This window comes from Alosa sapidissima, chromosome 12 (assembly GCF_018492685.1).
Source record: "Alosa sapidissima isolate fAloSap1 chromosome 12, fAloSap1.pri, whole genome shotgun sequence".
NCBI lineage: Eukaryota > Metazoa > Chordata > Actinopteri > Clupeiformes > Clupeidae > Alosa > Alosa sapidissima.
In genome coordinates this window covers 20504801-20530685 of record NC_055968.1, presented here as the reverse complement: position 1 = coordinate 20530685, position 25885 = coordinate 20504801, and the positions used below count along the sequence as shown (strand labels likewise).

General features: G+C 46.2%; 1 protein-coding gene across 2 annotated transcripts in view; it reads right to left on the bottom strand.

The window, feature by feature from the left end:
* LOC121724978 (cyclin-dependent kinase-like 5) overlaps positions 1 to 25885 on the bottom strand; it is a 55782-nt gene that overhangs the window by 11789 nt on the left and 18108 nt on the right. For both annotated transcript variants that reach the window (XM_042111998.1, XM_042111999.1), the window contains exons 4-10: positions 12468 to 12513; positions 11244 to 11380; positions 10726 to 10846; positions 9429 to 9488; positions 7894 to 7984; positions 6330 to 6519; positions 2871 to 2951 (exon numbers count right to left, since the gene is read on the bottom strand). In XM_042111998.1, the coding sequence (XP_041967932.1) occupies positions 2871 to 2951; positions 6330 to 6519; positions 7894 to 7984; positions 9429 to 9488; positions 10726 to 10846; positions 11244 to 11380; positions 12468 to 12513 (726 nt within the window). The remainder of the gene's footprint in view (positions 1 to 2870; positions 2952 to 6329; positions 6520 to 7893; positions 7985 to 9428; positions 9489 to 10725; positions 10847 to 11243; positions 11381 to 12467; positions 12514 to 25885) is intronic.

Genomic DNA, 25885 nt, shown 5'->3' with positions numbered 1-25885 from the left:
ATATGAAAACAAACTCACATTATCACTAACTGTTACCCAAGGCATACACATGCACACACAGCTCAAGGCTCAACAGACAGTGTGTGCTACAGACACCTCGTTAGCATTCCCGTACAAACAGACTCATTATGTTTAGCTAAAACGGCGAGTGAAATATAAAAAAAAAAACGTTGTGACTTTGACAGTGCAGACAACTGGCCATTGCTCTTCAGCTGCTAACACAGAAACTGCGCTGCACTTCATTGGCATTCGGACAAAGTATCAAAGGGAGAGAGAGCTGAAGTTCACATGAGTCAGAGGCATTATCATAACTACTGAACGACTTGATTAGGGAGGCCAGTGAATCATGAGCCACCCATGGAAGATAAAAAACCCATCAGTAAGGCTGGTCCTTTTTATTTATATCAAGAAATATAAATAAGATCTGATTAAAGAAAAATGAAATGAAAAGATATTTCTAGTCTTCCCCACAGAGTTAGATGAAATGTCGCATTATGCAACTTTCCAACAAATGCTTGTTTCTATAAATATTCCCATAATGTAGTCAAGGATGTGTCGTCTTTGCATTTCTCTTGGTTTCACAGACACCAAAATCAAACATTCAAAGTTATTTTTCTGAAGACATCAGGTAGTGAGTCATCTCAGACCATGTGTTTTTTTTTACCCTCTCTGCCTTGTTATTCTCAGACAAAGCACAATCTCCCTGAGTTTCTCTCTCCTGCTCCCACCCACCAGTTGATATCAAACAGCACATGTTCTGTGTGACATTTAGGCAGATTTATGAGGATGGCTTTTCCCAGATTGGCCGTGTATGTGTGTGTGTGTGTGTATTCACCTGTGCACGTGTGTTTGTGTGTTTATGTTCAGGCATAACTAGGTTGACTTTATCTGACCATGTTAGTGAGGGTGATATTGGTTACATGCTGGCATCGCATAATGAGAGAAAGAGAAAAAGAGTGAGTACCACATCGAGACAGAATGAGAGAGAGAGAGAGAGAGAGAGAGAGCATATGAGGGAACGTGTGTGGCATTCTGAATGACCCTCTGTGCTGTTAGTCATTCTGAGTGAGTGAGTGAGTGAGTGAGTGAGTGAGTGAGTGAGTGAGTGAGTGAGTGAGGAGTAGGAGAGAGGAGAACGACAGCTCCATTCTGTCACCTTGAGCACCATCGCTCTCAAAAAAGCAACAATTTAAAAAAAAAGAAAAGACAAAAGAAAAAAAAAAACACAGCACAGTGGGAAACAAAGTAAGTGGCTGCAGTGTCTTTGTCATTTCTCACTCACAGACAATAGCTGCACCACCATATACAGTATACATTCACTGTGACCGTCTGAGCCATTGTAGGTGGCAAAAAGAGCAGAACTAAAATGTACAATAGCAATGCATGGGGTTGGACTATAGCATGAGGGTGCAAATGGGAAAAAACCTGGAGATAGTGGGGAAGGTGAAACAGCTCGGGCTTGCAGTGGTGCTCTGGAGTGAGTTCTTGCCTAGCAGTATAGCGGGAAGGTGATTAGGCTTTTGTATAAGCGGTGAGTCATCAGCAGCAACAGGAAAAAAAATGCACTGCCCACTAGCCTGACACAAGCCTCCACGTCTGTATAACACAACAGCACAGAAGCAACCAGTGCAAACAAGAAATACCCAGCTACGGAGGCAGAGGAGAAAGTCAGACCTGTGTGCGCGCATACATACACACACACACACACACACACACACACACACACACACACACACACACACACACACACACATACACTCACACGCCTACACACTACACACACACACACACACATCCACACACACACACACACACACACATACACTCACACGCCTACACACTACACACACACACACACACACACAGACATACATGCACACCTATACTCATACAGTGTATGCTCACATACACGCATGTGTGTGTGCAGACACACGAACACACGCACATACACAAACACACAATCCATGTACATACACCAGTAAGCACAACACCTACATGTGCATATTTAAATATGTCCAATATGGTTTCACACTTTGCACTTTATTTGAATGCTCAACAATGAAACCAACATAGCCATGTCTCGAATATGCTATGCAAGGTTCATGTGTCAGTGACAGTGTCATGTTAGCACTAAGTTATCACTAAGTTATCAAAGTATCGACAACCACATCAACTTTACAATACAGTAACATCACTCTTGTGATGGAGGGCTCAAGTAAAGTGTTCTCCACATAAGCCACATCTCAAGACTTTGTTAATTAGAAGGTAATTAGAAAATACTGACAGCATTTTATAGTCCATTTTAAAATCCTTCATAAAACTTCATATAATTTCGGTATAAATAGGTGTGGAGCTGAGGGGCAGAGCGTGTCTGTGGCTAAGGAACTGTGGGGAGCCTCTTCGCTCTTGGAGAGGCTTAGATTGGTGTCTGGAGTGTTTTCAGTGGGACCAGCAGTGACGCCCGTGACCCATTTCCTCATCCAATGAAAGCGCCTCCCCCCCCCCCCCCCCCCCCTCTCCCTGATCCCATCTCCCATGGGCCCGGACTAGTCCTGGCAGGAGAGAGCATGGCTCCATCTGCACAACACACACACACTTACGCACGCAGAAACAAATACACACAAACACACACACCCACACAGGCATGTTTTACACACACACACGAGCAGACATACCCATGCCTACACGCATGCACACACACAAACACAAACACACACATGTTCATATATGTTACCTCTCTCACTCACACACACAAACACACACACAAATACAGAAACACCAACAAACTAGCATACACCACTAACACAAACACACACACACACACACACACACACACACACACAAATGGTTAGCTGTGTGAGATGCCTCACCTTCATCAGGTCCAGCAAGACGCTATTGAGTATGCCCAGATATCTTCTTTCCAGAGTCTGGGGATGGTTTACTGTGGGGAACTGGGAACACACACACACACACACACACACACACACACACACACACACACACACACACACAAAAACACAAAATCACAAGAGGATCAAACATTTGGCAACCATCATCTCAAACACTATTAATGAAATTTGCATGTGGCTGTTGACAGGCACATTCCAGATGCAATGCTGTGCTGAATCTCTATGAGATCAAACCTGCTTGTTTGTGCATGTGTGTGTTTATAAATGTGTGTGTGTGTGTGTGTGTGCATATGTGTGTCTCTGACAGCTCTGCTGGTGTGTCGACGTGCCATGAGCCTTGGCCATCGGACCTGCTGCTAATCCCATCTGCTGGGCCCCTGTCAGCCTGCAATCACACTCAGCCCTGATCCTCCTCCTGCTTCATCAACACTCCCATCCACCCTTCCCAACCCATTCATCCGTCCGCCATTACGGCTCCCTTCACACCTCCATGATGGCTCTAAACTCGCCAGTGTCCTCCAAGAGGCTACGCACTCCCAATTAAGGCGTTTTTCCACCGACAGCGAACCCGTTCTTGAACCGGTTCCATTCAGAATTCTTTGAACCGTGGTGCTATCTAGTGAACCAGCCCGCATTTCTACCAGTTTTGAACTGAACCAAGGGTGCGTCATCAACAATGGGTGTTGCATGCAAAACAAAAGTTAATGAGATCCATGAACGGGAGAAAGATATAAAAGGCGTTCCATAAAAATGGCAGAAATTAGCTGCGTAAAACGCTAGTTAATGTCTGCAGACTAGCGCTAGTTGAATAGTTTTGTTTACTCATGGCAACAGTTGATAAGGAGGGAAAACGCATGGTTTAAGCCTTCTCTCCTCTAAACGATAAAGTAACACGGGCACTGCAGTTCACAGGAAAAAACAACTATTTTCTGGTTCAAGCACCGAACCAAAGTGCCACGTTCCAAACTGTTTTTTGTTTGGTCGAAATGCTCCGCCTGTTGGTTCACGAATGGGAACGGAGCCGGTTCTCTGTTGGTGGAAAAGACCTATTAAAGACATGATGATTCCCCTCATGAACTCTCAATGAGGTCTGCAGAAGGTGGTCCACAGCTATGCACACATCATCACCTCTAATGCCTGGCAGAGCTGCTATATGCACAGCTTAGACTCCTTGCTTACAGGAGGAGCTCTGCCAGACCTACTGTATGGGGGCGAGGGGGGGGGGGGGGGGTTATTTGATGATTAGCGATGCTGTTTGTGTGGAGACCCAAAAGCCAGACATGCACAATCTGCCTTTTGTGAATATTGCTCCTTTCCTGCAGTGATCGCATCCAGCTCTGTTACAATACATCCTGATTCGGCTAATCAAGTCCCTCGGGGGTGAATGAATGTTACAGCCAGGTGTGTGTGATTAGAGACACTAAAACCTGCGGGAGGGGAGGTCTGTGGAGGGAATGTGGGGGCTTCAGGTATTAAAACATTCTGAGTCTCTCCTCTCATATTATGTTGTTGGACACTGTGCTGAACACTGCCAAGGGCACTCATTAGAGAATGGCATGACATGTTTCCCTGATGGTTTCCTGTGGATTTTAAATAGTGGAGGTGTTTCTGATGATGGATGAGAGATGTTGAGATGGTGGAGAGAAAAGGGGGAAGGTAAACCACAAAGGTAAACCATACAAACTGCTGCAGGACAACCCTCCTCATCTGGGCTAGGCTGAAGCTGGTTGATTCAGGTTCCTTTTCAGATTAGTGAAACAGGAGGATCAAAGTCCTTATTGGCAAGTCCCCCCACTCGGCGACCATCTTGGTAACACGCTCTTTGGGCAGTGATCGGGCAGCTATTTTCCTATTCAAGTGAATGGGGAGGCATACAGGAAGGGACGGGATATGTGCAGACTACTGCCATATTGACGTTACAAACTAACCCCATGCATATCTATGGAGGATTCCTTGAGTGCTGGTGTCTCCTCATTAGGAAGTCTCTGGGAGGATGCAGGTGAGAACCAGTGGAGGCCAGGCAATGCACCTCTGGGCAGCAGGGGTTCAAAAGGGGTCAGGAGCTGGAGTTGGTCTGAATGCTGGGGTATCAGCAGGCCCACCCAGCCCCCCTCAGTACCACACTACTACACCGCAGCGCAACTTCACGAGTCCCAGGTCCAGCCTGACTACCAGCCACAGCCTCTGAAGCTCCTCTGCACTTCAGCACCAGAGCACAGCAAACAGGCGTGCCAAGATGAGTCACCATGATCCAATCAGTCACAGGGCCAGGCTCACAGCCAGGGAGAGAGCAAGGCGGCAGGAGGGGGGGGGGGGGGGGGGGGGGGTTGAGAGGAGGAGGGCGCTAACACAGAGATGTGTAGGGCAGGGGAGGGCAGGGGAGACCATGGGAGAATGCTGGTTGAGAGCAACATAACACAGGTTAAAAGAGGACAACACAAAGATGGAGGAAGAGACACAGCTGGAAAAAACAGAAACTTGAGGGACAAGAGAGATTTAGAGAAACAGACGGATAAGACAAAAAGAAAGAGGTAACGGAGCTATGTGAATGTGTGAATGTGTGCAAACACAAACACACCTTGTGACCCAAAGTTGAGACCAAGAGACGGGAGACAATGACGAGAGATGACATGAATATTGGGATTGAAAACTTGGCAAATGAAAAGGGGTCGGAGGACACTGCTGTGAGGACCAAATGCGGAGCACTAAAGTGGAAAGCATGCGTGTTCGTTACGTGACCCAGAGCAGGGTCACGTAACGAACACGTAGCTCGCAAGCTACCAGTAGCTCCCCACCTGTTTCTGAGTAGCTCTCAAAAAAAAGGTTGAAGGAAAAATTTGATAACAAAGTCACTTGGTAAACCTAATAAAATTCACCATCTACAAAGACTTAAGGTAAAGGTATTGAAAGCAGATAGCCTGGCTAGCGCCACCACTTCTCAATGAGACGTGGTCTGGGAACCAAACGTTCATTTTCTCGTATTTGAAAAAAATGGCCAGATCCGTTTATTGGGTGCCACGGATGTCTATCAAATGCGTCTGTGCATAGCTCATCATCGTCTTGCTTTCCCACCTGTTCTGTGATTGGTTCCCTATCTCAGGCGAAAATTTGCTCCATGGTCTCCATGGCCTTAGCAGCGTGAATCAAATCGCGCGCAAGGCAGCATGGGAACACCCAGGCTAGAAAGCAGCGTTAAAACGCATACAAAACTTATTCAGCTGTTTTGGTGGAGATAAGCTATGTGAATACATGCTAATACTAATAGCCTATAAAACATTAGTAGCTCTCGGCCATGTTCATTTTGTCAAAGTAGCTCTTGGAAGAAAAAAAGGTTGGAGACCCCAGAGCTACAGAGAGTGGAGGAGTATATATTATTGGAGGAGTGGAGAGGTGAGGTGAGGTGAGGTGGGACAGGCTCACCCTCAGGCCATGGAAGCGAGGGTTATTGTAGAAGAGCTTCATCTGCTCGGGGGGCAGCGGGCCCAGCACCTTCTGGATGGTGTAGAGCTGGTCGATCTCGCTCTCGCCCGGGAACAGAGGCTGACCGTCACTCAGCTCGCCCAGGATGCAGCCTACCGACCACATGTCCACCGCCTTCCCATAAGGGGCGCTGGGGGAGAGGAGAAGTGTGTGTGTGTGTGTGTGTGTGTGTGTGTGTGTGGGTGGGGGGGGGGGGGGGGTATAGAGGAAAATAGACAGATAGAGAGAAGGGGAGAGAGGGTTAAAGGAAGAGAGATGGAAAAAGGCAGGGATAGAGAGGGGGGGTAAGAAGAGACAGAGTTAGTGAGATGGAGGAGAAAGGGAGAAAGAGGGTAAGGGAGAGAGAGAGATGAAGGGGGGGCAAAGAGGGAAGGTTTGGGATGGTGAGCAAGAGAGAGAGAGAGAGAGAGAGAGAGAGAGGAGGGAAGGAGAGGACAAGAACCAACAAGGGATAAAGAGCAAAGAGCATCTTATTTATTATTACACGGTTATATTTATTTATTGTTATACGGCTCCATTAGTCCATTAACAGTTCCAATCACGTTGGGGTCCTGTTTGCCCTGTCGGGACTTATTTTATTAAAAAATGACTGGCATACAAAACATTACCCCTTATGAATGTCCCTGTACACTTAACATTCCTTGCAAGTCATCTAGTATTTTCTGAAATGCAGTGACTATGCAGCAAGAGTGCCTTGGACCTCTCTATGTGCATGGTCACTGCACCATAGCTGATACAGTATCAGAGAAAATTCTTCTGATGTTAAATAAACAGTGTGCTCAGGGAAGAGGACACTAAATAATGAAAAGGCGAGCTTTTTTTAAAAGACATATGTCAAGCTTGTACCTTTACAGACAAAACGCTTGATGAAACATATCCGAAAACATCCCGTTGGGGAAAGGGTTCAGGAGCATGTGTGTACAAACACAAGCAGACTAAAGAATTAATGGGAGACAAAGAGTGAGAGAGAGCATGCACACCACGAGAGGAGCTAAGAGAAGAGGCTCTGTGGAGAGAGACGGCTAAAATATTGAAGCAGTGTGAGGCAGACAGGGAAATGGAAGAGTGGGAGAAAAAGAGAGAACAAGACAAGAGAGAGAGTTAGAAAAGAAAGAGAGAGAAAAAGAGAGAGAGAAAGATGGAGATTAGGCAAGCTGGAGGAGCTGCAGAGGAGGCACTGCAATATGGAGAGACGCTCAGCAAATGTTTTTCTTCCGCACACATTTGTCTTAAGCAGCAGGTGGTAAGAGAGAGAGAGAGAGAGAGAGAGAGAGAGAGAGAGAGAGAGAGAGAGAGAGAGAGAGAGAGAGAGAAGCTTTTTCCAGAATTATTTCCCGCTGGGTGGTGGTGGGCTGATGTGGAGCGTTATGCTGGGGAAAGCAAGCTCTTAAACCTTTCCCTCTCTCTGTCTCTCTCTCTCCCTTTCTCTCTCTCTCTCTCTGGTGAGGTATGACAGGCAAACACACACACACACACACGCACACACACAGGGTCAAAGACTAACCCCAGAAGCAGCTCCGGTGAGCGGTACCATCTGGTGGCCACATACTCGGTGTAGTTGGCATCATTCCCCTCTGACAGGTTACGGGCAAAGCCTAGTGAAGAGAGAAACATAGAGAGGATGAGAAACCTGAGCATCAGACCTGCCGAGATCAACAACTAGATTTAGAGTAATATAGAAAGGATAGAACATGGAAAGGACTAGAACCCTGAAGCATTAGAACAGCCAAGATCAACAACTGCATAGAGTAATTAAACTCCAACTACTGACGCAATACTGTATGCATAGCACATACACAATAATTACAAGAAATCTACATCAACACTAAATGAAGTCAATACATTGATTGGACAGAACAAGCCTACAAAGAGCTATCGGCCAACTGTCCATTGCAACTCACTCTAGTGAACAGTGACAGCCCCACGCTGTTAGATGACTGGCAGTGTGGACATTTAAGAGACAGAGATGGAAATGGCACATGCAGAGTGTTGGGGGGGGCTCTCATCCGCACCAAATGCTTCAGTGGTCTGCTCGGGCTCTCATGCCGTCCCAACAGGACAACATGAGAGCCCGTGGACATGTGGACAACATGATGTTGCTGTCGTCAGTCTGGCGTGACAGACAGCGGCTCTGCTGTCACTTTCAGGCCCATGTGTATGTGTGTGTGTGTGTGTGTGTGTTTCTGTGTCTACTATGTGTGTGTCACAAGCCTCCCAGACGAGACCATATCAAGGCTGCCCCTCTCGTAAAGAGAGGGAGAGAGAGAGAGAGTATTGTATTGAATGCTTTGGCAACACTATAAAATTTACATTCATGCCAATAAAGCTTATTGAATTGAAAATTGAAATTGAATTGAGAGAGAGAGAGAGAGAGAGAGAGAGAGAGAGAGAGAGAGAGCAAGATGCAATGACTGAGAAGAAGAGGAGAGGCGTAAGAAATTAGCCTGGTGGCAGCTCTGTTCTTTTTTCCTTCTTTCTTTCTTTTCAGCAATTCTTGGAAAAAAACATTGTTGCGCCCATAATGTCTGCCTTTGCCTGCCTCTCTCTGCCTGTCACAACTTATGAATGTCATTGCCCGCCCAACACCAAATGTCACATGGCGCGTTTGATTGCAAACAGGTTGCCAAAGTTGTCAAAGGTGGGTGGAAGGGAGCGGGTGGGGTGGCACTATTAAACAGGCAAATGGCAGAGGAGAGTGAAGCGAGACACATCAAGTGTGAAGCGTTAAGTGTTTACTGACAGGGGTGTGTCGTGTTGATGTGCCGATGCACCTCGGCTGACCTACAGGACAGGACAGGAAAGGACAGGAAGTCTTACGAAGGCAGGGGAGGGGGCACTGGCCCATGGGACTGGACTGGAGTGTGATGCATTTGATATGCAATGCATATCTACACTAAACTATTAGATTAATGTGATGTGAAGGCCAATGTTTGTTGAGTAATACTTTTGTTGAGCAATACTAGTTGTCTGGGCTAGGAGTTGGCCTTCAGTTGAGTTAAGTTGGTCGTTGTTCAGCAGGCAACCCCGCGTTTCACTCACCAAAGTCACACAGCTTGAGCACGTCGTCCGAGCTGATGAGGAGGTTCTCTGGCTTGATATCTAGGGGAAGAGTCAGAGAGACAAAGAAATAAAGAAGAGAGAGAGATTATCACTCCATTGTTAAACATCTGTCTTACTTTCTCACATGGTTACATTAGAATCCCCAACCGCAAGGCTTACATCCTCACATTGCAAAACAGGACAGCAAGTCACCGAGCTCTTCCCCCATCGCTTTCGACCATCATGTGGATCGTGGGTGCTGCATGCCACATAGTACACAAACTACCCCGCGTAGTGTGGAACCTCACTAAATACAGACAAAGGCTGAGAGAGAACAAGCTTTACATTCCCACTTTGCTATTCCTATTCCAATCTATTGCTCTTTAAGATAGAGAAAGAGGTAAAAAGAAAATGAAAAAAAAAAAAATGAAAGAAATAATGAAGAGAGACAGCAAGTGAAAGAAAGAGGGAAACAAAAAGAGGGTGAAAATGAGAGAAAGACAAAGACCCGTTAAGGGCTCTGTTTTTTCTTGGCTTCGCTACAGGTCGTGGTATCATAACCATCATTAATGGCTGCACAGTAGGTACCTTGTGAGAAAATCAATGCGTGAAGATGTCTCAGAGCTCTACAGAGCTCTTCAGTTCAGTCTCAAGTGCTGATGCTGAGACAAGAGCATGCACCCTAGAGAATGTGACCTGAAAACCGCACATTGACCTTTTCTCTTTTTGGTGTCATGCACACAAAACAAAATCAAATTGAGCGTAAACCTCTGCAAGTCCACTTAGGACATACTGTGTCTGGCTTCTGGACCTTTGGATGACATAAAGGTCTGATTATGTGTTGGGACTCATAATATTGTCTGGTGTTTTCTCTCTGCAAGCGTTGGACCATCTGGACACTCCTGCTCCACTCTGCTCCAGGACGCTAGCCAAGAGCTCATAGCATGCAAACTATTGAGCAGACAGGGATGACATAGTAATCCCATTACCAAACTGGAGAGGAATGCTTTGAGCTTCTCAAATAAACTGCGCCAAAACATTCTAACAAAGCACTATGGATGGGGCAGGGGAAAAATCTGTTATGTTTTATTTGCGGTCACTTTGAGAGCATTCAGAGCCTTGGTAGGCTGGCAGTGAGGATGTGAATAAACAACTTTATATGATAAATAACTTTAAATAAATAAAGAAGAAATAATACAAAAATCTCACACCCTCTTGCTCTAGAGTCTACATGCATTTTCAACATGTGTTTTTTAGAGTGAGGATTTGAATCTGAATGCAGAGTGGTGTTGCTCACCTCTGTGCACAATGTCATTCTTATGACACCAGTGGATTGCTTTGATTAACTGGTAGATGTAGTTCCGCACTTTCTCCGGTGGAGCGCCATTCGGGAACTCCTCCAGCAATTCCAGCATGTTCTGGTGAACACATGTTACATCCCTCATAATATCATACAGGTAAGCAAATGAAACCCGTACCACCAATGATATGGATTCTGAGCAGATCTTAGTGATTCAAGGCTTTTTAGTCAAATACAAATAACACTTCTGATATTGCAGTAGGTATTTGTAAGTTACTTTTCACTTTTCACAGACATTCTGGTGCATTTTTAAACACCCAGTGCGGCAACAATCGAGTTTTTAACCCTTTTGACATTTTTGGTGTTTTTTAGGAGTTCATCACTGAGGAGCTCGAATTGGATTATAGGGTTTAACCAAATGGTCGCAGTGGGTCTTTAAGAGCTGGTAAAATCTGGGCGGAGCATCAGGTGCTAGTGGAAAACTGAATCAAGGAACCGCATCTTTGGGACTCTACCTTCTCCACGTACTCAAAGACCAGATAGAGTTTTCCTCGTCGGCGGAAGGCCTCCTTCAGCTCCACAATGTTCTCCTGCTTCAGTGTGCGGAGCATCTTCAGCTCCCGAAGGGTCGTCTCCTTGACCTCTTCATTCTCTGTGGCAAACGTGCAGGAAGAGAGGAGTAAGACCACCAAAAATACTCACAGAGGACACAATGTGAACAAATAGGGACAATATAAAACAGGTGAGGCTTCATATGAAAAAAAAAAGAAAAGATCGATAGAGAGAGAAAACTGAATACTGGGAGACAATACAGCCAAGAGACTGTTGGAAAAGAAGAATCGGAAACAGTCAGAACTGACAAAGGCAAACTATTAAAAGTAGGATGGAGAGAGGGAGGCAGAGAGGAATTTGAGCGAAAAAAAAAGAGATGCAGTGTGAGGAGGAGGTACGTGAGGCCAGCGAGGGCGAGAGAGAGAGAGAGAGAAAGAGAGAGAGAAAGAGAGAGAGAATAATAAACGGTGGTGTGAGGAGGGGAGTGATGACGAGGGATGCGAAAGCAGTCAACCAAAGATTGAGGTGAAGAACAAAGAAAGTTGAGATGACATTTCTGTGGCACGAACACAAGCACGAGCCATGTATGAGCTGAGAGGCGGCAGTAAGAACCACACACAGACAAGAGGAAGGGAATCTTTACATGTGACGAGGAGTGGAGGGGGGTGGGGGTGGGGGGGCAACAAGAGGCTGAAGACAGAGCACAAACATCCCTGCTGCAGAATTCATTTACAATCTGGCTTTTAATAGACCCAAATCAGCCCATCCAACCCTTCAGGGAGATCTGTGTATCGCAGACAGATGTGTTTGATTAGGTTTGCAGCTAAGACCGTCAGGAGAGCCGGTCTCCAGAGAGGAGGAGCACGCTTCTCTGGGCTTGAGATTAAGTCATGCAGGAAAAGAGATGGGAGGAGAAGGAGGAGGATGGGAAACAGAGATAGACGACATCCAAAATCACTGAGATGATCTCATTTTGGAGTTGAACCACAACAGAATTATTGAAATGGGAAATCTCCACAGAGCTTTGTTTCTCCAGAAAGGATTGTTTTTGACCACATGGAGAACCTCTTGATGCCCCTTTGGCAGCTGAGTAACATCAGGGGCTGCCCACTCTTAAGTGCCCAAGTGCAGCATCCCATTAAACAGAGGCTGCATTTAAGGATTCAGACGGCGGGCGCGCTCCTTACCCTCGCTGTCCTTGAACTTCTTAATGGCCACAATTTCATTTGTGTCCTGCAATAAGACCAGAGAGAGAGAAAGAGAGAGAGAGAGGAGAGAGAGAGACAGAGAGAGAGGGAGGGAGAGGGAGAGAGCAACTAATTAGAAATGCAGTCTGCTGCTCGGGGGCCCCTATCGCCAGGATGCTGTGGCTGCTCTACAACGCTGGCGTCCTAATGAAAGAAACACCTCTGATTGCATCTGATTAGAAGTGCCACTCTGCTCCGCCGTGACGCTATGCTACGCGCTTCTCAATTAACCGCGGCGGCAACCCGGCGCAGTGCACACACCCGCACGGAAAAATCCACAGCCAACGCCGACTGCTAACACGAGACGCTCCGATGCTTGTGAAAGCCAAGACAATACAATTCGGTGAGTTCAAATATCCTCTAAAGCAAAGCCTGTGATGAAAACCCCAAGCCAAGTCCTCCCTTGGGTTAACTACAAAACGGAAACACATCAAACAAAACATGGCGTGTGCTGAAGAGTTACTGATGAAACAGTATGGTGTCTGTCTGGGGTCCAGCCTATGGTTACTGCCATGAGAGACAGGTCCCTCTGACAAGAGGGTTAGAGAGAGAGAGAGAGAGAAAGAGGTGGGAGAGAAAGAGAGAGGGAGAGAGAGAGCACTCAGAGACGGCCTGGCCCTGTTTCCCGGCCGCCACTAGCCTCTCCGTGGTGCCAGTGCGGGGCCTGGATGAGAGCCACTCTCCCGTCCTCTGGTGTCTACTCCATGTCCTACTTTTGAGCCGAGCTCGGCTCCACTCGGCCTCCACTGTGCTGCTCCACTTTAATCCTCTAAAACACACACACACACACACACACACACACACACACACACACACATAGAGAGAGAGAGACAGGATAGTACGAGAGTGAGACAGAGAGAAAGAGGGGGAGAGAGAGACGGGGTGAGAGGAGAGGATAATGAGAGGGACACTGAGAGAGTGCAATACATACAGGTAGACAGAGGCAGCAAAAGAGTGAGAGAGGAAGAAAAAAGAGAAGAGAATGAAGAGGGAGAGAGGGGGAGAGAGAGAGAGAGAGAGGGAGAGAGAGAGGGAGAGAGAGAGAGAGAGAGAGAGAGAGAGGGAGAGAGAGAGAGGGGGAGAGAGAGAGAGAGAGAGAGGGAGAGAGAGGGGGAGAGAGAGAGAGAGCAACAGGTAAAAGTGTACAGGAAAAGGGCAGCTTCCTGCCAGCGCTCCTTCAGAAGGCCCTTCACAAACATAGCGCTCCCTCTTATGTTAGTCACGAGCACATGGATCACGAGATGCAACACGCAGGCCATCATTTAATCTAATTCACTTAAGACAAGTAGCACAGTGAGGCTCTGATGGACAAAATGGCCCTCGTGCAGCAGGGTGTGCCAGCGACACGGTTACATCTGCCTGGCTAATCTAATTTTCCAGCTCGCTATCAGGGTAGGAAGAGGGAGAGGGAAGGGGGCATGGGTCACAGGCCCGCAATTGGAGAAGGTACATTTGCAAGGAGTGAAGGATTTTATGGGGCGAAGCGAGCGAGCTGAATCCGTCTGGGCTGCTGCGGCGTCGCCACTGAGGTGCTGCCGAGGAGCCCTGATGCTCTGCTCTAATTCGGGACCCCGAAGCGCTCTGCAATGCAAACAGGAGTGGGAGTGGGGGCGCCTCCACTGCAAACACAGAGCCAGAATTAACATGCGCTGTTTGCTTACGCAACCGGGGCCCTGTTTGCGTACTGTATGAACTGCCGACGCCACCTCCACTGCTGATACAGACGCCTTGATGAAGTCGGGAACCTTCTCTGATCCTCCTGCCGGCAGGGGGAGGAACGTGCGAGGAAGAGCAACTGCAAAGTCGGCCGCCGGCTAGCGAGTCAGCAGGGGCTTGACCGGCGACCTCCACCCTCATTATGGAGTTCTATTTGCAGGAGGGGAGACGGAATCTGCACGTCTAATCAAAAAGCGCAGTGGGAGGGGTGGAGAAGATGAGGTGAAAGGTGTGAGATCAGAGAGAGAAAAAGAGAGAGAGAGAGAGAAAGAGAGAGAGAGAGAGAGAGAGAGAGAGAGAGAGAAGAGGGAAATGGGGAGGCAGTGGAGGAGTCAAGTCAAGAGCCTCCCTGTCATGAAGAAGCCCATCAGGATTCTCCGGTTGTTAAAATTGAGCCGTTTCCTCGGCTCGGCCGGAGCCCTGCTATTTGACACACCACCGGGCCCTGCGTCATTTCAAATGCCTTTTGACAGGCTATTTATTTGAGGCAGTAATGAGCCCAGCGCTCTCCGACATGTCTTTTTCTTTCTCTCCCTCCTGTCCCTGCCCCTTGTTGCGAGGGACGACTGCCAGGTCTCTCTAGCCCTTGTGAGAGGTCTCGAGACCCCCTGGCATCACCTTGAGTGCTCCAACATCAGGGGAGGGAGCCTCATTGATTGGCCCTTGATTGATTAGCCCATCACATCCCCCTCCATCACAACCCGCCTCTCCGCAGGTGTGGGGCTCTGAGAGTGGTTGCTCCTTACGTAACACGGTTTATTTTAAGCCCGTCTTTCCGAAGCAGAATTCTCCTGTGTGAGAGAGGGGTGCCTGTGTATGAGAATAGGCTGAGTCGGAAGGGGCTCATTCATCTCCGGACGAGGCAGCGGTGCTGTCCCGTCCCCCTACGAGACATCTATCACGCCCTGGGTCTCTCCTGACCTGGGATGGCAGGCAGGGGGGACAGGGGGGGTTTCTGGTCTGGGGCTCAGTGATGTTACTCTACGTGTCAATGCATGCATCCCATGCATGTGTCATCCAGGGTTGGTAAATGGAGTCATCCTTAGAGCAGGACAGAAGCCCATGCTTTAAGCAGCGTGGCTGAGAGGGGTTAGGGTTTCTAGATACCTGTGTCCAAGGCAGAGCCATCAGCTCCAGGAAGGTGGGGAACAGCGGTGGACAGTGGCTCTGGTTGGTGTCAACAGAACAAGGCCGTTGCTGCAGACTGAACAGGAGGGAGGGGGGGCTGCTTCTGAGACTGAACAGTGAGGAGGGGCTTTGTAGACGATGAAAGCTGAGCTGGGCTTTATTTTAGAGAGAAGGGGGGGTGCATTCTGCTTCAGAAGCCACTTCAAAAAGGTGTGGCACCATGCCTGGAATGCTGGCAGAGCCCATGGAGGTACTCAACATTTTTTTCCCTCCTACATTTTTTTCTTTTGTTTTGCTTTTGTCATGCTCGCACTGTAATCAAGGCCTGAAATGAACCAGCCATCCGCAACAACACTGACAAGCTTTTGTTGTGCATGCGGATGGTGGCAGGGTTGGGTGAGAGGGTAGGTGGTTGAAGGGGGTGTTGGGGGTGAGCGTTGGAGAGTTGCTGGCTCAGGCGGCATAGGGCTTTGATTTAAGGGAAAGATGAACCATCCACAGAGGCACAAGGGCAAAGTGCTCTCCTGCTTCCCACTTAATTGCAGGATGATAGAGTGTTAATGGGTCTTGATAGGAAGTGTTAAAGTGTTAATACCAAAAAGACACATGAAATATGTATCTTATTCCTGTAAGCAAGGGATGCAAGTATCTAAGCTGCGCTGATCCCGATTAACTGCATTATATGGGGACGTGGAAGCTGATTATCTGGGGTAAACAAGTGTGCTTATCTCAAACTAAGCGCACAGGTCCTTATGACATTGCTGAGGGTGTTGTATGCAAGCCACTAGAGATGCTGGGTTGAGCACATTCGTGGTGCAGTGATCCCACTGCTCTTCAGCAAAGTCACACTAGGTGCGCACAACAATCTAAAAATGTGTTAAACTAACACACAACCTGGCAAACCTACAAGTTTATCGTTGGTGCAAAGAAACAGACGCGTTACCAAAGGCTACGATGAATTTTGAATGGCCGCATGAAAGCACCCTTGTGAGAATGTATAGTCCTGAAATATTCATTTTCTGGCACATTTGTATGGAAATTCACTGGATCAAATATAGGTTAGACGCCACAGTGGATTTCATGGATAACTGACATGAAAATGTTGCATCTCAACAGTCCCTCTGAGCCCATTTTCATATGACTCAACTGCCGAAGGCCATTGAAGTAGGGAAGCAAAAATTGTGGCAGAAACCAAATTGATCTGTAATCTTCCGTGGGGTTAGCAAAATGTGCTAGACTTGCTTTGTACGCTCAGTCACTGACACATCACCGAGACATAAATGGTTAAAAAGTGACCTCGATATTTCCATAAGACAAAGAAGGGGAGAACAATTCTCTCCGATTGAAGGAGGTTAGACTGTCTGTGTATTCAGCCCAATGACTGCACAGACCACAGGACTAAAATAAAACACATCTACCAGGGGACAGCAGATCTCCCTCTCCCTCTTTCTCTCCCTCTCTCTCCCTGTTATCGCCTTCTTTACAGGTCTTTGCAGAAAAAGCGCTCTACTCAAGGTGACCCATTTAATGTGATGCCACACACAAGCCATTTTTTCCCCATCCTCCGTCCCAGTTTCGCCTCATTTCGCTGAGGACAAGAAGAGGAAGAGGAAGGAGAAGAAGAAGGGGGGAAAAAAGTGTGTTGCCTCCAAAAGTGGGCGGAATGACTTTTCATCATTAAGGTTCCCACAGCTCAGGGCCAGCATTACAGCCACAGTGCAACTTCATATCCCACTCTTCCAGGCAGTACACAAAGGAAGCCCAGTGAAGTCTATTTTTATAACCTTAGCATACTTTCGTGCTGATAAATGGGGCCAGGTGGGGCAGCCATCACCTTTTGTTCCTCGACGTTTGCTTAATAAGTCACACATTGACTTGCTTCAGTCACAGTGCTTGGCGGTGTGTGGCCACTTAAACTCTTCCAGGCTGGGTGGCATTCTACTAGTTGGTCACTTTACTATTCATTATCTTTTCCCACTTGTTCACATCAAATGATTAATTCGTGAGAAAAGCACACAGTGCCACTTGCATTTGTCTTCCATGTAAGACAACGATGAGAATACAAATCAGTGCCTGATATCAGAGATTCAAAACCAATAGCACATTTTGCCACATGACTGCTCTGACTCACAGAACTGATGTTACCCACACGTGCCAAATGACAGCACATTCTATTTGTGCACGTGGCTCTGATCATCCAGCTCCATACCTGCATAATGGACTGATCTGTATGCGGCAAAAGCACGAAGCCCTGTCACCAGTCTGATGGATGTACATCTGAAATTACAGGTCGGAGGGGTAGGTGCTGCTAACGCGACACAGTGACCTTGGCTCAGGTATTTATAAACAGCTCTCTGAGAGGGAGCTGCAGCACAAGCAGTAACATCAATGCCACATACACCTCTTAGTGCCTACAGGGACACTGGGTTGGATTTTGACGAGTGGTAATTTCCAGATCCAACTATCATCTCTCTCTCTCTCTCTCTCTTTTCCTGTCGTTTTCTGAAGCCACCCAGCACAGGGCAACTTGGCATGACCGAGGCAGGGGGCTGATCGTCAAGGAGGCCGGTCCGCTCGTAATTGCTTTTGTGCCTCTTTCTCAGTCCTGGCAGAGGATGCTTCAGGTGCCTCGTTGTTGTACCTCTCTCTCTCTCTCTCTCTCTCTCTCTCTCTCTCTCTCTCTCTCTCTCTCTCTCTCTCTCTCTGTTTCGCACACACGACCACAGGTTTTTGATTTCCACAGGGGCGTCTCCTCTCCTCCTCCTCTCCTCCTCCTCTCTCCACTTCGGCGCAAGAGCAAACACTTTGGCTGAGCAAATGTTTGAACATCAATCGGAGCTTTTGTTGGTGACTCCCCCCCCCCCCCCCCCCCAGCACCCTGAAAAGTCCGGGAATGACAAACACTTTTTCGTTCTGAGCCTTTCTTTCAAACTCTTGACCTTAATTACCAGGCTCAGAGAGGACGCCAGGCCCCACACTGAGGGGAGAATGAGGGACGGGAACCTCTCTGTACCCAACGGAAAGTGGCGGCTCGCGGGGAGGATAACGTGCTCTTGCCTTTGACTTGACTGGCTACATGGTAAAGCCTCACCTCGGCCTGTCTCTCTAGTCACCCCCTCCCTCCACCCCTCTCCTCTTCTTCTGTATCCCCCACTGCTAGTGTCAGCCTCAGTGCTGGTCTCGGAGGGGCTGGACTGTTGGGGAATAACGGGGTGACCCGAAACTGGGCCACACTCATGCCTGCAGGCAGTGCTCTCGATTGAGCGGGCGCGAAGCCCGACACACTCGTCTCAAAATGGAGGCTTTAGTTAAGCAGTGATTGTGTGTGTGTGTGTGTCTGTGTGTGTGAGAGAGAGTGTGTCTGTGTGTCCGTGTGTGTGTGTGTGTGTGTGTGTGTGTGTGTGTGTGTGTGTCTTTGTGTCCGTGTTTGTATGTGTGTGTGTGTGTGTGTGTGTGTGTGTGTGAAAGTGAGAGCGTGTGTCACTCTCTTTCACTCCTCCCTCTTCTGTCCTCCAGTTCAAATCTGCTCTACGATCAAATCTTCCACCATCTCCTCTCATCTCTCACACCCTCTGCGAAAAAAAGGGGATGCAATCTATACCCCTTAAGGGCTCTTTGGCTTGTCTTCAGCTTATATCTCTGACCAACTGCACAGCAGTGAAGATCACTTCTTTAAAGGTATGAGAAGCACTTCAGTGGTACTAACACCATCTTGCCAAGAAGTGGATGGCTGATACTGAAACACTTTTCTACCGACTCTTACAGTGTGTTTTTTGTCTTAAGTCCATAACCTCTGTGCTCAATGCAGTCCAGGTAAACGTCTCCCACTATGGGAGTTGGGGACTGACCAAGCCTATGAGCCTCTGAGGTGAGGTTCGGCAGTGTAAGATGAACAGCCTTACGCACACGCATTTCTGCTGAAATAGATGCACGATAAAAAGTGTTGCAATATGGCCGCCGAGTGGAGGTACTTGCCTGAAAAGGACGTTGAGAAATGGAGATCTATGTGAAAAATCACCGGAGTTCTCCTTTAAGTTTGAGCAGTAGTTGATTTTCAAAGTTAGTTGCACTCATCCTTGGGTCGCTTTGCAGTGAACAGTAATCCAGCACAACTGAAAAGCCCCTCACAGGCAGCTGAGGCAGGCAGGCCAATATTGAGTTGCAGAGAGTTTTTTTATATTTGGAAACGAGCAGAAGGTTCAGCAGATTAAAGGGCGTCGTACTGGGGGGGAAAGTGGGAAGTATAGGGCCCCAATGGAGGAGATGGCCCGTGAAAAGTGGAATACAGGGGGCACAACATTTTCACCAGGCATTAGTAATAACTCAGGTAATCCACACATAAAAAATCCAAACAGCTCCATAAGTAGAGTGATGTAATGAAGTGGAATAACACAGGGGAAAAGAATTGAACAGGCTAAGAAAAAGCACTAAGGCAAGGAAAGGGAAGGAACGAGCTGGAATCTGTATAGAGAGTAGTTATCTTTTCTATCTGTGCAAATGAATATAAGCTTGGTTAGTAGCCTACATATTGGTGGGCTATAAAAAGGTTTTTCATTACCAAGGTGTCACACAAGAAACATTTCATGATGGATAAAAGCAAAAAGCTCTCCCAAGACCTTTGCAACCTTATTGTTGCAAAACATATCAATGAAACTGGTTACAGATGCATTTCAAAACATCAGAATCTTCCAGTAAGCAGCATGGGAGCCATTATCTGCAAGTGGAAGAAACATCACTGCATCATCAACCGGCCATGCACAGGATCTCCTCGTAATATTTCTGACCAGGGAGTCAGAAGGATAGTCAATTCCAAGAGCCAAGGACCACTCGGAGAAAGCTCCAGAAAGACTTGAAGGCAGCCAATTCAATTAAATAGTTCTGGAAGTAACTAAAGATCAGGATTCACAAGAGGGACCCCTGGAATCTGTTTAGAACAAATGGGCCAAAATCAGACCTGATACTGCGACCAATAAGTTTTGTCATACAGGAAATGTCTTGAAGCTGTCTTTACAAACAAAGGCTTTTCCACAAAGTATTGAAGAAATTTCAGTAGGCACGTTTAATATTTTTTTCCTGTGTCATTCCACTTTAATACACAAAACTCTTATGTTTGGATTTTTTATATGTGTGTTAATATAATGTATGGTGAAAATTTTGAATAGACTCACTGGAAGTTTAGGCTAATTACTGAAAAAAAAAACAAATAAGCGTTCAATACTTATTTCCACCATATATTTATTTTACCTGAATATTTTAACTTCCAAATTAAATGTCAAAATGAATGTCAGACGAAATTTAAAGTTTGACTGACTGGATTTTGTATACAAAACATAGTGAAAACTATGTAAGGTCACTGTCACTCTCCCTTGCTAAAGAGCTAAATGGTTTAGTCCGCCTGCACGATTCACAAGGTAGTCTATCTTTTGTTTATTTAGTTGAGCATCGCTAGTAGTGGACCGCTAATTGTTTTGCTGCTGGTGCAATGTCTTTCTCCAAGAAAGCCAAGTCAGGTTACTAAAAACAAAGGCCAAAACAGGAAAAAGAGAGACATCAAAATGAGGGGAAACAACTGCTAATAAACTTTTTAAGCTACATTCATGCATTGTTTTGCTCCAGTTGAAAATGTTTCTGCGTAATTTGTCAGCTGTGATAATGCGTTCAATAAATTCTGATTTTAAAGTGGAGCAGGGGACGAAATTGAGCGGAGCGACCTGACGCGAATTTGAGCGGAGGAGCGGCCGACTAGGCCTAAACAGCCACCTGCTCTCAGCGCGGTGTTGACTTGCGCGTCTTTTTAAGATGGTGAGCTTAAACGAAAGCAAGCCCTCTAATCGGACGGGCAAGACTGACAAATAGACAGGGCTAGGCCTGTCCAGGCCCGCCCGTGGCTACGAGTATGCTTTCTAAATTATTTAGCTAACTCCATCCCCATCCACGAACTTAGGCTACTATGGCCAATATCTTTGAAATTTAACGGTCTTGGTTTTATTAGGAAGACATGAATTCTGGGTGGGTTTTGAGCATGCCTCAGACTCGTGGTGTGAGCGGTATTGGAGCAGAACAAAGCGGCCGCTCCGGCCTCTAAATTAAAAAGCGCTCAGCGCTCAAATTCCATCCATATTACACAAAACTATAAAATAATCTAAACTTCATTCACTCTCGGTGTATAGATCAGGACATACTTGCGGAACAGGCTGCAGGCCAACAGTCTGACAGCCTGCATGAAGATAAATATTAATGGTCCAATAGTAAAACAGTATAATATACTCTTGTATCAATTACCAAAGGGTCCTTGAAATGTTTTTTTTTTTAAAGCCAAGGAGGATGGCTTGTAGCGATGCTAGTTGTCAGCTCTGCCATAAGTAGTGACTGATCACATTTGCACATTTTGTTGTTTTGCACTTTCTTTTGCACTTGTTTGTAATAGTCTTTGTTAAAATTGCACAAATTACACAAATATTTTGAAATATTTGTATACTGTTGCATAGTTTGTTTGGTGTTATTACTTTGTTAACTGTTATTTTGAGAAGCTGGTTATTTATTTAATATGCAGTGTTTAATAAGTAATTGTTAAATGTACAGAGTCTGTAGTGTATCGCACAAACAAGACGCCAGCACCCACAACTCACCCCCCCCCCCTACAAACTGTAATGTCTATGGTTCAAAATGTTCCCTAAATAAATGCAAATGTCCCCACACTCAACTAACAGCACAGCTGACTAAAAAAGTCTCCTGAGGTCACATCCTGATGACCCAGTGTTCTGAGATGATCCTCCCTCAAATTAGCTCTATAACACTCCATGCTGAGCACACATGCATACAATTATGCAAAGAGCGCCAGCGCCTCTTCATCTCAGCGTGTGTGTGTGTGTGTGACTAAAAGAGCATCCTCCATCCCTCCAGCAGTGGGTGAGCCATCATACCCTCAGGAGATCAGGGGTAAACAGTGCAATATTTGTCTACCTTTCCACAGCAAAAGTAGAAAAAAAACAACACTACCAGAAATATAATAAACAACAACACAGAGGTGTGATTTGTGCTTTATTCACGCTGTTGTTGTTTTTCCTGCATTGACTTACTCGTTTGTTGTCTCGCCGTTTGCGGGAAGTGGCAGAAGTGCCATCTCAGCACTTCCTGTGACATAAGACAGCTGCCGTAAATCAAATCAAAGCGACGGCGGCGAAGTCTGAGCCAGCCACAGAAGCACACTCACTGAGTGGGATAGCTGTGCGCCCCCCGCGCCATAATTACCATATTAAAGGCAAACACACAGACTTGGGGAAAAAATTGGAGGGGGAAATTGGAGGATCGAAAGGACATTTTTAAGTGTCCTCTAATCTTCATAAAAAAGACCCTCTCCCTGCTTCCTCTATACTTGGCAAAAAAGCAAAGAAACATCCCTTCCCTTCAGAGAGAAGCAGTGTCTGTGATGATAAGTGTTTTGTCTTTGCCAGTTAGAACTCTCTTACCTGTAAACTGATTTCAGCATACCAGTAATATGTGCCACAGTGCAAAAAGGGGTTTGACTAAGTCCTGACAAAGGATCCCCTGCCTACTCTACATGGCAAAAGTAGCCCCATGGTCATTCTGGTCATTGGTCATTCTATGAACCTTCAATATTCAGACACCCATTCACACGGCCTTTTGCTTGCTGAGCTATCAGGTTGAACCCATTTGACATGGCCACCAAGGTCCTTTATTTTCGTTGCGCTCAGGGGACCATTTTCCAATCTTTCCCGAGCAAACAAATACTACAGTACGTGCCATTAACTGCCCGGTCACTCTTGCCCCACATATCACACAAAGCACTGAAACAGGTGACACTGAATAGAAGACAAAATACACTTTCTTCAGCGTCTTACAGTATATGTCACCAATTCATGTGTAAATTTTCTTGAGAGAGAAGTGCCCCGCCTCTTGGAAAACACTGAAGTACCTTGTTTACCATTTTATATAGTAATTATAGGCCTCAGACAGGAAAAACAAGATCTTCCAAGCTTTTGGTGACGGGCTGTGACACGTTTGCACACACACTTATGACAACATGAAGCCTGCAATCAGAGTGACAACAGAAACAGGCGCTATGGATGTTGTGTACAAACATCAAGGGTTGTTCCATAAGCATCAAACTAGACTAATTTCCAAGGTAATAGCCGAGTACACAGCTCAACATAATGCCTGGAAAGCGAGTCATTTTTTCAGGATTATTTTGCAATTAAAAGGCTGCACAGTGCTGTAAAAAACACACTGGAAGCATACAATGCACTTTTTTGCAGGAGGTAATTGTGAAAGTCAAGGAAAAGTTGTGTCCTATACATGTTATATGCACTGCTTGTCAAATCATAGTCAAGAATGACGAACAAATCACTCGGATGGAGTTGTGATGACAACAGGAAGACAGCCTGTGTCATTAGGCTACAGGCATCATAGGCAAAGTCCATAGCTGTGGTCTCACTAGGAGATCCCAAACTTTCCTAAGACCTGACCTGGGTCACAGCCTCTCTAGCTAAATTGCATATTTCTCCCTTCACTGCACATAACATCCTGGACATTGGACCCACAATGGCCGCCTGCACTACTCCACTTGCACACTTGCACACTTGTACACTTTACAACTTGTTGTTGTTGTCCTGAAAACACAACACTTCTGCTGCTCTTACATAACTTGCACCACTATGCCACTTTCTTTCTTACTTAGGTCAAACAGAACTACCCAGGCCTTTTATTGGCCTGACTTTGCACTAGTATTTTATTGACTGTCTATGCACAATTTCAACCAAATTTTGCTGCTCTTATTTTTTTTCATTATTATATGTGCCCTCTTATTTACTTATTTACTTACTTTTTTGTTTACTTGAATGTTATGTTCGTCTGTGGACTTAAATTGGTAAAATATGTCTTGTCTTCACCGTGGGATAGTGAGAAACGTAATTTCGATCTCTTTGTATGTCTGGAACATGTGAAGAAATTGACAATAAAGCTGACTTTGACTTTGACTTTGACTTTGACTTTGACTTGACATGTCACTCTAAGACCACGCTGTTGAGCTTATGAACCAAAATTTGGTCGCCATTATTTAATGGCCGGCAGAAACCACACAACTCTCAAATCACAAACGCACCATCGAATTTCCTAACTCATATCATTCTCTCTAAGTAAACCTTAATTCAATCCTTAAAAAAAAAAAAAAAACAGAAATAATGCACCAAGGTTTGTTGTGACAAACACAGACAACCCTGCTGTGAAGCGATGTGAAATTCACTATTGTTATTTATTGAATGGCGATTATTTTCTCATCACAAGGTACTAAACACAGGAGGCCTTATCCTCCTTAATAGTTTATTTCCATTGATCAGAGGCCTTTGTAGCTGCCTCTTGTCAGTGTTAATACACAGCGATAGCACCAGTCAGGTGCGTTAAGTCAGTATGGATTAATCGAGGAGAAGAAGCCTGTGACACAGCATGAAGCATCAAATTAATTTCAAAGAGTAAAAAATAGATCTGGTGCCCTGTTACTAGTCAAGTCAGAGGGAAAAATGAATTGAGTTAGTAATTGTCAAAGGCTATAAAACATGATAAAAGCAGGGGAAAATAAATATGACTTTCTCCACTCCATGTTTTATTGCATGTGACACATAAACAGCTTTTTTCGCATATGTGACATGTTCATTATTTATGTCACTTACTCTGCATCGCAAAACAACGTGTTCACAGAGCATAAATCAGGGAGTGCTCCAGAACATTCAATACAGGGGAACTCGGAGGTTTATTCTGAGTCTGGGTTGACCTGGTTTTCCTTGCAGCACCATTAGACCGCAGCATTTCGGGGGAGAGGTGAGAGATGCTGTGAGGCAGGGGACAAGGGGGGCAAAATGATAGGGCCGATTAGCCCCATATGAGTACGAGCTTGTGGTGGTCCTGGGTTGACAATAACACGCATTTGTGTGTGTGTGTGTGTGTGTGTGTGTGTGTGTGGTAAATTTCACAACAAAGAGGAATCTATACAGTGCAACCTACAGTATATGCAGACAAGCATACACACATACACACACACACACACACACACACACACACATACATACATACATACATACATACACACACACATACACACACACACACACACACACACACCTTTTTCCAACTTCTGCTTTTTATGTTCCTGTGCAGAGGCATGCCTGGAATTCTCATTCAGACTCAGCTGTCCTACAGGGAGGCCTTCCCTCATCCACACAGCAGAGAGGTTCTGATTGTTATCAAAGCCAACCATTCCATCCACTCCTCCCTCCCTCTGTCTCTCTTTCTCTCCCAGCTGACCATCATTCCGACCTCCCCTCCATCCCATCCTATCTCATCCCCAGCAATTGGCCAGGCGGGTGGCGGATCCCTTATCTTCCGGTCGTACAAGCCTGCAGCTGGCAGCGTGGCATTAGGCGCCTGTGGCACGGGTCATGGGACGACTGTGGGTCGTAATTAGCTTCTCCGCTTTCCATGCAGCATCTGCTGTGCATGGC